At 37.2% G+C, this 14,042-nt stretch overlaps 1 protein-coding gene across 1 annotated transcript; it reads right to left on the bottom strand.

Annotated features, from left to right (window-relative positions):
- LOC139714822 (U3 small nucleolar RNA-associated protein 18 homolog) lies at positions 1–13,789 on the bottom strand (the record flags this gene model as incomplete). Its single annotated transcript, XM_071626478.1, is given in 11 exon segments — positions 1–105; positions 969–1,108; positions 3,103–3,274; positions 3,868–3,991; positions 4,976–5,058; positions 7,715–7,823; positions 8,997–9,168; positions 10,033–10,116; positions 11,450–11,515; positions 11,517–11,580; positions 13,718–13,789. Coding segments are annotated over 11 exon segments (1,111 nt in total), but the record flags the coding sequence as incomplete, so codon positions are not given.
- Positions 13,790–14,042: the final 253 nt, after the last annotated feature.

Here is a 14,042-nt window from a genome sequence, read left to right as displayed (position 1 = left end):
TTTGATAGACCCAGCTGCAACTAACCAGCCCTGCTGTCGGCTCTTCACGTTATCGACATCATCCACGACCACCAAACACTTTAGTAGTCAGCATAGTGCTTCAATCTGAAATGATTTGATCACAAATTACACTGAAAAAATTACATTTTCCCTATCAAGAGAAACCTGCTAATAATTTACAGGCAAGAAGATGATCACAACAATTGCCACAATGACAATTGCAAAATCCTTATTAAATCAAAGATATGAATGATGAGATACTCAAAGTCATTTCATTACTGTATACGCTGAATATTTCGCGAGGTTTTTATTTTCGCGAATTTCGCGAGTCGCGTGCTATTTGTGAAATTAAAAACACACGAAAATATTGACTCTGTTCCTGTGGATGTGACGTACGCTAGCACATTTCTCCGTTCTGTACAGGACTCCACAATCGCAAATTTAACCACTTGCGAAATGGTTGGGAATTCCCGATTCGCAAAAATTTAGACTAGCAAAATATATGGTATATACAGTATTATTGCAGTAGGGAACCAGAATTAAGGACAAACTGAAAGTGTGCAGTGCCTCAAAAAAATATTTCCTTCAGAGCTATTTCTATCAAAGCAAAAGTTGACAATTAGACAACATTTATGATGTAGAAATATACAATACAGTGCGCTCCCGTTATAATGAACACGGTTATAACAAAGTTCTGGTTACAACAAAGTAAAAATTCAGGCCTCAACATCATCTCCTCTATGTTTTTTTATTGCTTATTTGTTCGGTTAAAACGAAGGTTTGATGTAACGAAAGAAAACTGCCAGTCCTGAGGACTTCGTTATAACGGGAGTCCACTGTATGTACACAATTTGTGGTGTCCAAACAATACTTCTTTGTTTTTTGTCAGTAATTTGATACTAATCATCCTTCACATTTACTCTGAAAAGGGGGGAAAAAAGAAAAAGAGAACCTCGCATCACACTTACCTGTATAGCTGCACAGTTCCTCTATCATTTCCAATGGCAAAGTAGCCACTCCTCGGGGAGAAGTCCATGGTGTATGGAACATTCAGATTCTCATCACCTCGTGGAAAATTCTGGAAGATCTGTACAGATGGTAGGTGGACCTACCACAATGGACACAAAGAAGTTCAAGTTAAGATCAACATTATACCACACGTCCCAAAAAGAAAATACAATGGTACCTCCACAACGATAGCTTTGAGAATAATGAATCAATCCAAATACAATTTCAAGGTATGAAACTATAACTCATTGCCAACATCTTACAGAAAACCCCATTCGATTTGCTTCAATGGTCACAGGGAAATGTGGAATTTTGTAGAGGATGTCAGGAATTTCTTCCCTTCAAGTTCTGTCTATTGTATTCACACACAAGATCATCGAAGTGCTAAACTTGAAAGAATCAGACTCAAGTTGTGACATGCTTTACAACAATCCACATTTCTCTGTGACTGTTAAACCAAGTCGGACGGGGTTTTCTGCAAAATAGAGCTAAGAAGTTATATTTTAAGACCCTGAAGTAGCATTTAGGCAGTTTAATCATATTGGGTAAAATCAATGCGAAAATCTGATTGTAATTTTTTGGGGGGACATACTGTACATAAAGATATGTTGGGGTCCTTAACCCTAACTTACCTGGGCTATTTGGCAAGCTTGAATTCCTGGGGGGGGGGGGGGGCATTATGGCCCCCCCTTCAGATCTCGGCCGTTGATCGCGCAATCGCCGCAAAATTTTGCATGAACATAAAGCCAGATGTAATCTACAAGACTGTTATGTTAAATTTTCACAAAATTTGCATTTTCTATTTTAAATTAATTATGCAAATATATCCAAAAAACCTCATTTTCGTCTGTAATTGGCTTATAAAAGCTTATGGAATGCTGATTTTTGGTGTAAATATTTCTAGTGACATTCCGAACATTTGTGCGTAAAAAAAATTCAGTATCAAAATTAATTTCTTATGTTTTTTATTGTTTTATCATTTTTATGTATTTCTTTGTTTTTTCGAACTTTTGTTTTTGTTGTTTTTTTCAGCAGAATTTGTCATACACATCTTTAGAAGCATAATTATACTAAAATAAATTTATTTCAGCCATTAAAATTGAAAATATGAATCTTTATATGAATTAATTGAAAAAACACAATTTGTATTGACTTTGTACACAAAATCACGTTTTTGAGCAATTTTGGGGTTGACGAAAATTTTTTGAAGGGGCGTGGCTTCGGAACGGTATGCCCAGGTGCAACAAATTTGGTCTCAAAAGTTGCGCAAGACTTGAAAGTAAAAAGTCAGCGAGCGGCGCGGTCAAAAAATTTTGCGCGGCGGAATGGTCGCGGAATTCCCCCCCCCCCCCCCCCAGGTTAAAGTTAGGGTTAATCTGTTTAAAAAGACACCATCACTTTTTCCCTGGTAACTAAGGACATTACAAGCCAACACACTGAAAAATAACACGACATCTGCACCACTTCCAGGGGTGCATTCCTTACCAGAGCTCCTGGGCTATGCCTCGATAATTCTGAGTTCGACTTTCCCACTTTTACATGCCCTCAACTTTTCCCATCCTTAAAGTCTTCAATTGATACAATAAACTATTGAAACAATAGAAACAGAAAATGTACATCAACGTTTAGCTTGCAATAACAGATGTTACTACAATGTATTGCCGTACAATGCAAACCTATGAATAACCATAACCAAACCAAAATAAGCATAAATGACTTCTTACATTCTGTGGTAACAATGACATAAATTTCAGTAATATGATAAAACCTCTGACATACTTTTTCCCCCTCTTCCTCTCTCTCTCTCTCTCTCTCAAAAAAAAAAGAAAAAAGAAAAAAAGAAGGCAACAGATACAGCACTAGAAGCCACTTTAAAAGTACCTGGAAACTTTTAAACAATATGCTGTCCTTATGAACACAATATTGTTGGATAGGAATGATAAGGATGTTACATTGCTACTAAAGCTATAGTGTTCGGGGCAACTTTTAAAATGCTCTTCTCATTCTCAGCCGAAGATATGTTCATATCATGGTATATATGAGAAGAACGTAATTTCACATCTTGTGGCAAGTTTTCAACAAGACTGAACTCACAAACTTGATGATGTTTGGGGAATGCGTAGAGATGGCGGCGAGGATCTCATTGGCCGAGTTGAACCTGGTTGCTGTGATGGGTGTGGTGAGGTTCATGATGGCCTTGAGAGGTGATGGGTTGGTGTGACTCAGGCACTGCTCATCATACAGATTGATGATACCACTTTCTGATCTGTAAGGTCAAACAATTGTATTGAAGAAAAAAAAGTACCGCATAAGCAGCACTTTCATTCCTGAAGATGACCTCACAGTACTACAGTTAATTTCTTCTCTCTGTTCATGTTCATTCATTCATCTTTTTTCTTGTTTTCTTTTTTTTCTTTCTTTCTTTTTTTTTTTTTTTTTAAAGAGGAGAAAGGGAGAACAGTGTCACTATGTAAAATCAAGTTTATCTGATGACATTTTAGACAAATTAATGTACTATAAATTATTCGCTGGTTGGATAAAGCTACTGAAATTGCATGCAAAAACAAACATACTGTGATTTCCATGAGTACTTCACAAGAATAAAATTAATCCTGAAAAGAATGAGGTAAATGTTTTCATGACTTTTAATCTGATAAGGTTGATGCATGTCTCTGAGTAGGCTGATGTATGTCATGAAAAGAACTATTCACATCATGCCATATTTTTGTGTGTGCGCTTCCTCTTTTTAAATGGAATCTTTACCAACAGTTTCTTGTTCTAAGAAAACAGCAGCAACACCCAACCAAAAAAGGAAAAAGAAAAACAAAAGGGAGCCCTAAAGTGACAGCAATGTCTTACCCTGTGGCAAAGTAGTGGTTCCCCCTGGATGAAGATATGGTAGTTCCTTTGATGCAGCCCCTGTCTACAAACTTGTGGATGCAGTCTCTGGTGTTCATGTCCCACACATACACTTCACCATCATCTGTGGACAATCACAGACTGACCGGTTTAAGTTGGGGGCATACATGCAACAACTGCCTTCAACCACATGGTATCCCATAGTACTACACCATCGCCTTTTGATTCGTAGCAGTAAGTATAATACATGGACTATAAACGGTTGTCTTCTACAACGCTAGAGGTAACCCTCATCCGATGCGATCGCAATGGAGACATCTATGACAGCATAGATGTGTGAATTGACTCGCACAATCAGGTAATATCTAGTTTGGTATACAAAGCAGATATGGACTACCTTTGTTTTGGGCATTGTTGCTACTATTGCCTCTTGGGACCTCAAGTACTCCATGCTATGACCCAAGAAGCCTGCTACAAGAGTCATAGTATGGAAAAGAGACCCCTTAAGGCAATGATGTTAACGATGCCCTAAAAGTCAGTCAATACCTGTATATTATGACTCAGCTGGAGTGTATTCTCAGTCATTATCTTACAGTTACACCAAGATAATGTCATACTTCTCTTCAGGCTATGCAGCTACTAAAAGAGATTACTTGTATATGGACATTATAAAAGAAAGTTTAGGTTGTACTTTTCTCTGTGCATTTCTCTTGAATGTGATTTTCATTCATTAGAAAAGTACAAATGCAAACATATACTCTAGATATGGGTATCATTATGCATAAGGAAATTCTCCTCCTTTGGCATTACAGAGTTTTATGGAGGGGGGGGGGGGTGATAGCCAACCAAATATTTCATGAGCATTAGCTAGCCTTCAACAAGTATAAAAACATACATGTATCAGCATATATGCTACATGAGTCATAGCATATGCCTGATAATGCCTATATTTCAGACTCATCATATTTCAAAGAATAAAAATGGATAAATGTAAAAGTCATTAATTCTGTACTCTAATGATCACCCAGGATATTCAAAGTCTAACATCACCGAGCATTCACTGCATCATTGCACCTCACAAATCTTGGCATGACAGTAAAAACCTCACCACCAAACGACATCATCCTTGACCCGTCTTCAGTGAAGGTGATTGCATCAACCGTGCCGTTCATCTTCAGTGTTGTGGATCAACTTCCTTGGTCTGAAAAGAATTACAACAGGTAGAAAAATTATTCAAGTTCTACAAAACAATTCAAGACAGCTTTTATAGACTTTTACAATTTTCATTTGCTCACAGACCGAGCATTTTCTATGAGCAGTTCCTGAAGATAGTGTTGTGAGTGTAAAATGCACCTCAAAATTGCTGTGCCTACATGCAGAACTGTTATGATATTATTATATCTTTCAGTTTTATGCTGGTACAGCATAGTGTTTTTCAACACATATTTCTGAACGGTTGTTTAAAATTACTATGAATATTCTCTGACACTGGCCAAGGCATTAGTCCTTCATCAGATTCTATCCTCAGTATTACATGAAAGAATATTCCCTTTTATCCTCTGACTTTGAATATACCTGCAACATTCAATTTTACTAGATGTTTAAAGGGATTACCATGGTATATAGATTTGATTGAGATGAGGATTTAAGTTTTAACATTGTACAAGGTAATTAGAAACCACTTATACAAAATATTAAAGAGGATACAAATTCTAAGACGAGTTCAAAGTTTTAATTTGATAAAAATTGGTTTTGAAATGGCTGAGATATAGAAAAAAACAAAGTAAAATAAAGTCGAAATAAAAGAAGGGACCCAGCTTTTACTAGGACCTCTTTCTTTCTGGATATCTCAGCCATTTCAAGACTGATTTTCATTAAAAAAAAAACCTTTAAATGCCATTTAGAATGGTATACTCTTCATATTTCATATACACCCGTAGGCAGTTTCTAAATATCTAATAAAAAGTTAAAACTTGAATCCCCATCTCAACCAAAACTATACCATCCCTTTACTTTGTAAAACAATTGATCAGACTTTTGGCGACGAAATCTGACCTCTGACACAATCTCACCTTGAAGCTCATCTGTGCATACATAATACCTTGGCACATGACGCAGGGTGCCAACATTTTAACATCAAAATCAGTGAGGTTCTAGTGAGCAGTCAGGGAGATAATTGTGTTTTACATGCATCTCAACAGATGACATCAGTTCCTAAATCAGGAGGATGTCTATATTTTCTTGTTAGGACATGTGGATATATCTAAATTTTTAGGGAGCCTCCTTCAAAATCATAGACTTGGCAGCTGTGCTTGACCAAACACACACATACCAAATTTAAGTGAAAACAAAAGTCCACATGTAGCAGTTAAAGGACAAGTCCACCTTTATATACATGTGGATTGAGTGAATGCAGCAATATTAGTAGAACACATCAGTGAAAGTTTGGGGAAAATCGGACAATCCGTTCAAAAGTTATGAATTTTTAAAGTATATGCGTAGTCACTGCTGAATGAGAAGACTACTAAGTGTATGATGTCATATGCGTACAACCATATAAAGAAAATAAAAAGAGAATTTCACAAAACTTTACTTTTTGAATAGAGTGCACATTTCTTCAACTTGTTACTGACATATGTTAAGGGTAATATTATTCCCCCTGCCTTCTGAAAGAGAGAAGTCAAGTGTTCTTTTGTTATGTGAGAAAAGTGAAAATATGTTGAATTTTCTATATTCTTTCTTTATATCGTTGTACTCATGTGACATCACAAGCTATAGTAGTCTTCTCATCCAGCCTTGAGTGAGCAGAAACTTCAAAAATTCATAACTTTTGAATGGATTGTCCGATTTTCCTCAAACTCTCAATAATGTGCTCTACTAATGTTGCTGCATTCACTCAACCCACATGCAGGGGCGGATCCAGGAATTTTGTAAAGGGGGGGCGTGACTAATATTTCTGGTGCCACTTCCGGGTTTCATTTCATTTTTTTTCTTTTCATTTCTTTTGTTTTTAACGGAAAATAAAGGGGGGGCGTGCGCCGGTTGCGCCCCCCTCTGGATCCGCCACTGCACATGTCTATGAAGGTGAACTTGTCCTTGAAGGTAATGATTACTTACATGAGAGATTCAAGATTCAAGATTCAAGATTCAATCATTTATTGTCTGATTTAAAAAATACAGAAAATCTTCCTCCACTGGCAAGATAACAGAGCATAACACGACAAGAATAACAAACAGATCACATATAAATGCACATGCACATATAAATACATGATAATCAATTAACAATTCGACACATCACCAAACGGTACATTGTAACTAATTAGACTGAAATACTAGTGAAATGAAAAGGTATGTTTGAGACTATAACAATAGGATATTAAAATATACTATTGATGCATTGAATCTTTCCAACATGCTGACGTCTGACTATGACAAATATATATCAAAAATGCAAAGTCATAAATACAAAATTGCACAGGCCCTAATATGTTGTTGGGAGTGAAACATGTGTGATGTACAAATGTACATAGTGTACATTATACAGAACCCAGGGATCACATGTCACATGTGTGCCCAAGAAGAGTAGGAATAAGAAGAAAAGAATAGAAGTGGAAAGGATGGAGAGGGTTCCAGAGAACAGCTGCCTCTATGGGCACACATTGTAATACAGTGTTGTTATGCAAATATGCATGCACACGTATGCGAAAACATTCCGTGAGTAGATAGACAGAGAGATAAAGAATAAGATGCCTTTACATGACTTCTTGGCAGAGATGAAAATAGATATGAATATGTGGACTATCCTTTATCATACAAAAGAAACATTATTTTACAAAAAGAATACTCCCATACCTGCGCAGATAAGAGGTACATGTTGCCATAGGAACCATAAAATGCAATGAATCGCCCATCTGGTGACACCTCAAACTTTGACAGCCTCTGTTCATGGATGCCTGTAACATTACAAGGTGAAGATATAAAGAATCATCACAAATACATGTATATGGGACTGGGGTTACTTGTAATCGCATGCTAACATGAGTACATTGTACTTGGTGCTACAGATCAAAATTTGAGCATGGCACTAATGTCATTCAAATTTTGCAGCATTCAGTGTTAAACCCTTGAAGACTAGTTGCGATTATAATCGAGCAGGTGTCTATGGGAAATGTGTGCTACAGCAAAATCAGTCCACCCTCAACTGATTACAGTTCACAAAATGATCAAATAAAGTATTGAGTATCATGTAAGCTGGCTACAAAGTAAATATCACTGCCTAAAGACCACATACACCACTTGGATCATGTATGCTACATCTACAATTCATTAAACCGTTGAGGACATGTTTTTTTCCCATAGACGCTTGCCCAGGTATACTCGGGACTCATCCTCAACAGCCCTTAAAGCAGCAAAATCTACCCTAGTAAAGACTCTATTTCAAATGTACATTGGCACCATAACTTTTTGCAGATAAGTGTGACTGATATTTTGAGTTTTAAGTACGGGTGGAAATAGAGACATAAAACTGCAGTGACGCATGTATACTTATTCCAGAATTATCTGTTGCAAATGTGTCGGTCCCAGCTCAAAACTAACAAAAAGCAGGCAAAAGTGAATTTTCACTTTTCTACATACAGTAGTTTGAAAGAGTAAGCTAAAAGCTTTGAAGTGATAACTTGTTGATACCCGCACCCATAAAAAAAATAATAGTAAATGAAGTAAGTGAGGCAGGAATGCAGTTTTAATGAAAATGGAGCAAAGAGTATTTAAAAATTAAGGTCACTCAGATGTGCTGTTCCAATGAAAATCACAACGAAAGCAGCACCAGTTCAAAAAAAAAAAAATGCCCAAAAAACACCAGTTAATATGTAAATAATGTTTGTTTGGGGTTTTTTTAGCAACCAAATTTTGATAGTAGATAGAGAAGAGATTGCTCTCTCAGGTAAGACAAACTTTAAAAATTCAAGTAAGACAACCCAAATGACTATTTTGGTTCACTGCAGAGAATCCTAATTTGTGACTTTTTGTGAGTCTTGAACCAGGCAGTCACATATTCAGTAAAAGAGTGTTTCACAGAGAAGACTAAATCTATTCCACCTTCCCAAAGAAGTGAAGTCTATTCATACCCTGGATATTTGGCACTCTTGTTATCTTCCCGGCAATCATGTCGTATACGTAGAAGTACTTGTGTCTGCTGGCTACCACAACTTCATTGCCGTGGGACGAGAAGTGGGCACAGTGCAGCGGAAATCGTTCAAATAGCACGGACTGGATTTTCGGGTTGAGCCTCCCCTCCACCTGTGGATAGAGATACACAATATAAATGTGCCATGGCAGCAGCCAAAAGATATATTCGTTTGGCACTTCTTTACCCATCAATTAATATCCCCCCCCCCCCCATATCCACGCCATGCAAAAAAAAAATAAAAAATAAATAAATAAATAAATTAAATATGAACAGTAAAACAAAAAGACAAGGGGAAAATACATTTTCATACATTTTCAACCAGAAGGGGATAAACTCAGATTAATGCACAAAGCATCATTTTGCCTCTAGGTTAGGCACAAACCCTATACAGTACACTCCCATTACAAAAAAACACAGCTACGACGAAATTCTTGTTTAAGCAAGTAAAATTTCAGCTCCCAAAATAACCATCCATATATCTTTGTATACTTTACTGTTCGGCTATTTAAAATATTGATATACATGTATAAGAACAGAAAACCGCCAGCTCCAAAGACTTTGTTATAACAGTTACGCACTGTATTGAGAAAATGGCAAAAGACACAGGTGTTGCATGATGCTCTGAAAGCTCATACAGGAAACTTCACTACAGAGATAGGGGTAAATTTGTAACATGAAACCACTAAAATTATCTAATACCAAGATTACAAAGAAAAAACTTTCTAAATTATCAACAATTTCTTGCAAATGTTTTATTACTCAGATTATCACTGTACAGTATTTAATTCATGGTAAAGCTTCAATGAGTCACATTGGCAATATTTACAGTTAGCATACATCACGTTCAAAGTGATTACAACATGTTTCTCCTTTCAATGTCAAACCACAAAACTCATTCTAAAAATAATTCACTTTTTAGAATTTTACAAGCAAGAGTGGCCTGAAAATTCAAAGTGCCGGAGAGGAACACTCACCTGAAATAAGTTTAACCTTTTGTCTCGACCTGCGACCAAGGCAACTTGGGCTCCTGGATGGAACTCTACCGTTGATACGATGCCCTGGGAATCATGGCGAATATTGAGGGGTTACTATTACTTTTTGGTACTACATGTGTATATCTAACAGCAAAAAGCGGTTAACTTGTATAAAGCAGACATTCATATTTTCATTCCCACCTAGAGCCTTTTCTTTTTCACATTCATAATGTTGTGGGCCACATTCACTTTCATATTCTAGCATTACATTAGAAACCAACAGTAAATTCCAAACAATGAAATAAATTCAGTCATGTGACAAGCTAATAAATGTAACCAGTGGGGGAAAAAAAATGGGCAGGAGCTGCTTAAAAACAAATATTAATCTTATAACATTATCATGTAAAGACAAATGGGAAAGTTATGAAGTGGTGACATAGCAACCTCTTATGAATTGGATTTGTGGTTGCTGCCAGTATCTCCCTTTGGTGAAAACATTATGCTTTAAACTTCCCTATTCCCATATTTCATTTTTCACGGTATATGCCACGTACAGTATTTAGCTAGTCCAATTTTTGTGGATAGGAACTCCCCCCCCCCCCCCCCCTTAATTTTGCAATGGGATCATGGAGTACAGCGATGGATAGATAAATGTACACATGCACTCCATTTTCATGTCAGGATCAGGGTTGATTTAATATTTTCACATGCTTTTTAATACACAAATGACACTAGACATTTCCTGAAAATAGAAACAGTGTGAAATGTATGGCATTTACAGTACAGTACGGTATGTCGTTCATACAATCAAAATCAGGTTCTGAAACCTGGTAGGAAGATTGAGTTTTACATACACTTCAATAGGCAATGGTATTTCTCATATCAAAAAGGCAATCTTATGACTACTATGTTGCATAAATGTAAAGATCACTTTTTTACAGAGTCTCATGCAAAACATCTCAATACCACACCCACCTGCGACCAAGCCAGCCTACGACCACACCCACTTGCTACCAAACCAGCCTATGACCACACCCACCTGCTACCAAACCAACCTATGACCACACCCACCTGCTACCAAACCAACATACAAACAAACCCATCTGCTACCAAACCAACCTACGACCACACCAACCTGCTACCAAAACCAACCTAAGACCACACCCACCTGCTACCAAACCAACATACAAACAAACCCACCTGCTACCAAACCAACCTACGACCACACCCACCTGCCACCAAACCAACCTACGATCACACCCACATGCTACCAAACCAACCTACGACCACACCCACCTTCTGCCAAAGCAACCTACGACCACTTCCACCTTCTACCAAACCAACCTACGACCACACACCCACCTTCTGCCAAACCAACCTAAGACCACACCCAATGGTGACCCCACCCACCTGTGACCTGTGCTCTCTTATTGAGGTCAGTGAGTCTCTTGACACGGATATTTGTCCGGGGGAGCTGTTCAGTACGTGGTGAGGTAGTCACCAGTATGCCTCAGTAAGGGGTTGTTATCGTCCTCATCACTTGCATCACTGTCATCATCTACACACAGGAATAGAAGGTGTCAAAGAACCATTACACACTCAGATATTACCTACATGTATACCTTTTCATTCATTTTATACACTTCTTCATACAGCTTTCGCATGTGCACATGTACAGTGTACAGAATGTGGTGTGTCATCACGTTGTACCCATACAAAAGTCAGAGATCATACAAGGAAGAAACATGTGCTTAAAGGGACTGTACAGTTCTGGTCAAGGTGAGGATTTAGCTTTTAACGTTTTGCGAGATATCCAGAAACCACTCTGTGAGATGTCATAGAGCATACAATTCTAGGGGAATCAAAAGTTTATTTGATGAAAATCTGTTTTGAAATGACTGAGATATCCAATAACAAGGTGAAACAAAGAGATCCTAATAAAAGAAGTGGCCTGTCGCCTTTTATTATTATTGCTTTTTAGGATATCTCAGCCATTTCAAAACCAATTTTCATCAAATAGACGTTGAATCCTTCTTAAAATTATATGCTCTTTCATAATTCATAGGAGGTTTCTCATTATCTCATCAGGAATGTTATAAACCTGACAGTACTGTACAGTCCCAAAACCCACTAATGGCAATATAGCCTTTACAGCTTTCTAACTTTTTATGCTTTTATTAAATATTTTCTTTGTCTTGAAGTTGGCAACTTATAACAAATTGAAAGCCATAGCATCTGGTGTATTTCTATCTGTCAAAAACCAAAAAAAATATATTATTACAATATTAAATGGACTTTGTGATGATGCAATCACATACTGTAAGAGTGGAAATTTTCGCGCATTTCGCACAACCAGAAACTAGCACCGAAAATAAAAGCATGTGAATATTTTTGCATGCCATATGTTTCTGTAGTTGCTTTGATTCCACGGAATTCAAAACACATGAAACTCTCATCTTACCCAGGCCGAGCGCGACAAATTACTCGTGCCAAAATAGTCACTTTTACAGTACATGCAAATACAGTGTACATTCCTCAAGAGATTCAAATCATCATTTCACCTTACAAAGAACACAAATTGCTAAACCAGGTTGCAACTTTATCTTGAATTCCAAGGTTGGTATCATACAATTGTACATTGTTGCCGTTATTTTTTCAAAGACACTTTCTTAGTACCAGCAGGATATCATGGAGTGGAAAGGCTGGTTCCGCTTGGATACAATTCGAGAGTTTCTGTAACAAATTGTGAACCACTTTATCACTGACCTCAATGAACTATTTCAAGTATGCATTCAGCCCAATAATCATGACTGAAGTCACCCGTTACTGATATTAATACCGTATGTCCCCCCCCCAAAAAAAAAAAATAAATAAATAAATAAATAAAATAAAAATAAATAAATAAAAATAAAAAATAAAAAATAAAAAATATTAAAATATGGTACCCTCTGCAATGATAACTTCAAAAATAGTGAATCAATTCATACACAATTTCAGGGCATGAAACTATAATTCATAGAGCACATCTTACAGAAAACTCCACTCAATTTGCTTCAGTGGTCAAAGAGAAATAAGGATTTTTGTAGAGCATATAAAGAATCCCTTCCCTCCAAGTTCCATCCAAGTCTATTGTGTTTACACATTACTATGCAGTTCCAAGAGCATTCAAGTGCTAAACTTGGAAGAATCAGACTCATGACATGCTTTACAACAATCCACATTATTCTGTTGGGGTTTTTGTAGAGCATGTCAAGAATCCCTTCCCTGCAAGTTCTGTCTATTATGTTTACACATCAATATGCAGTTCCAAGAGCATTCAAGTGCTAAACTTGGAAGAATCAGACTCATGACATGCTTTACAACAATCCACATTTCTCTGTGACCTCTTAACCAAACTGAATGGGGTTTTCTGCCAAATGGAGCTAAGACATTATAATTCAAGACCCTGAAGTAGCATTTAGACGGTTTAATCATATCGGTTGTTATCAATGGAAAAATCTGATAGTCACTTTCTTTTTGTGGGGGTGGGGGGGGGGGACATACTGTATAGCTTTGATGCACACATTCACTGACAGATGCTATTCACGGTTTGAACCCTGTGGGCAAGACCAATTCAATCAGGCCACTTTTGTCTCCCACAGTTCTGGGTTCTGAAGATTATTTCTTGTTTTTCTTCATCAAAGACTCACCTTCCTCTGTCGCTCTCTCAGACTTGAGCTTCGCCCACGATGGAGTGTCACCAACCACTTTTTCGTATCTGCACATTTATCATGGAAAGAGAAATAAGTCAAAGTGGCACATCATGTAGCTATTGAAAAGATCATCTAGGAAACATTTTAGAGCAATGCTTATATGCAGGTGGAGGGTGGATTCAGTTCTACTGCAAAGTGATCGACATGTTACACAAGACTCCAACTGAAGCTGTGTACATTCACCTTTACAAAATAAAACCTGTACTGTAGCTGAGCAATATCTTTGAATATCACATTATCTTTTCTGAAAGAAGTAAT

The sequence above is a fragment of the Diadema antillarum genome, unplaced genomic scaffold, assembly GCF_040938485.1.
Source record: "Diadema antillarum isolate AM-2024a unplaced genomic scaffold, OU_Dant_1.0 seq00002454_RagTag, whole genome shotgun sequence".
NCBI lineage: Eukaryota > Metazoa > Echinodermata > Echinoidea > Diadematoida > Diadematidae > Diadema > Diadema antillarum.
This window is presented reverse-complemented; position numbering and strand designations above follow the sequence as displayed.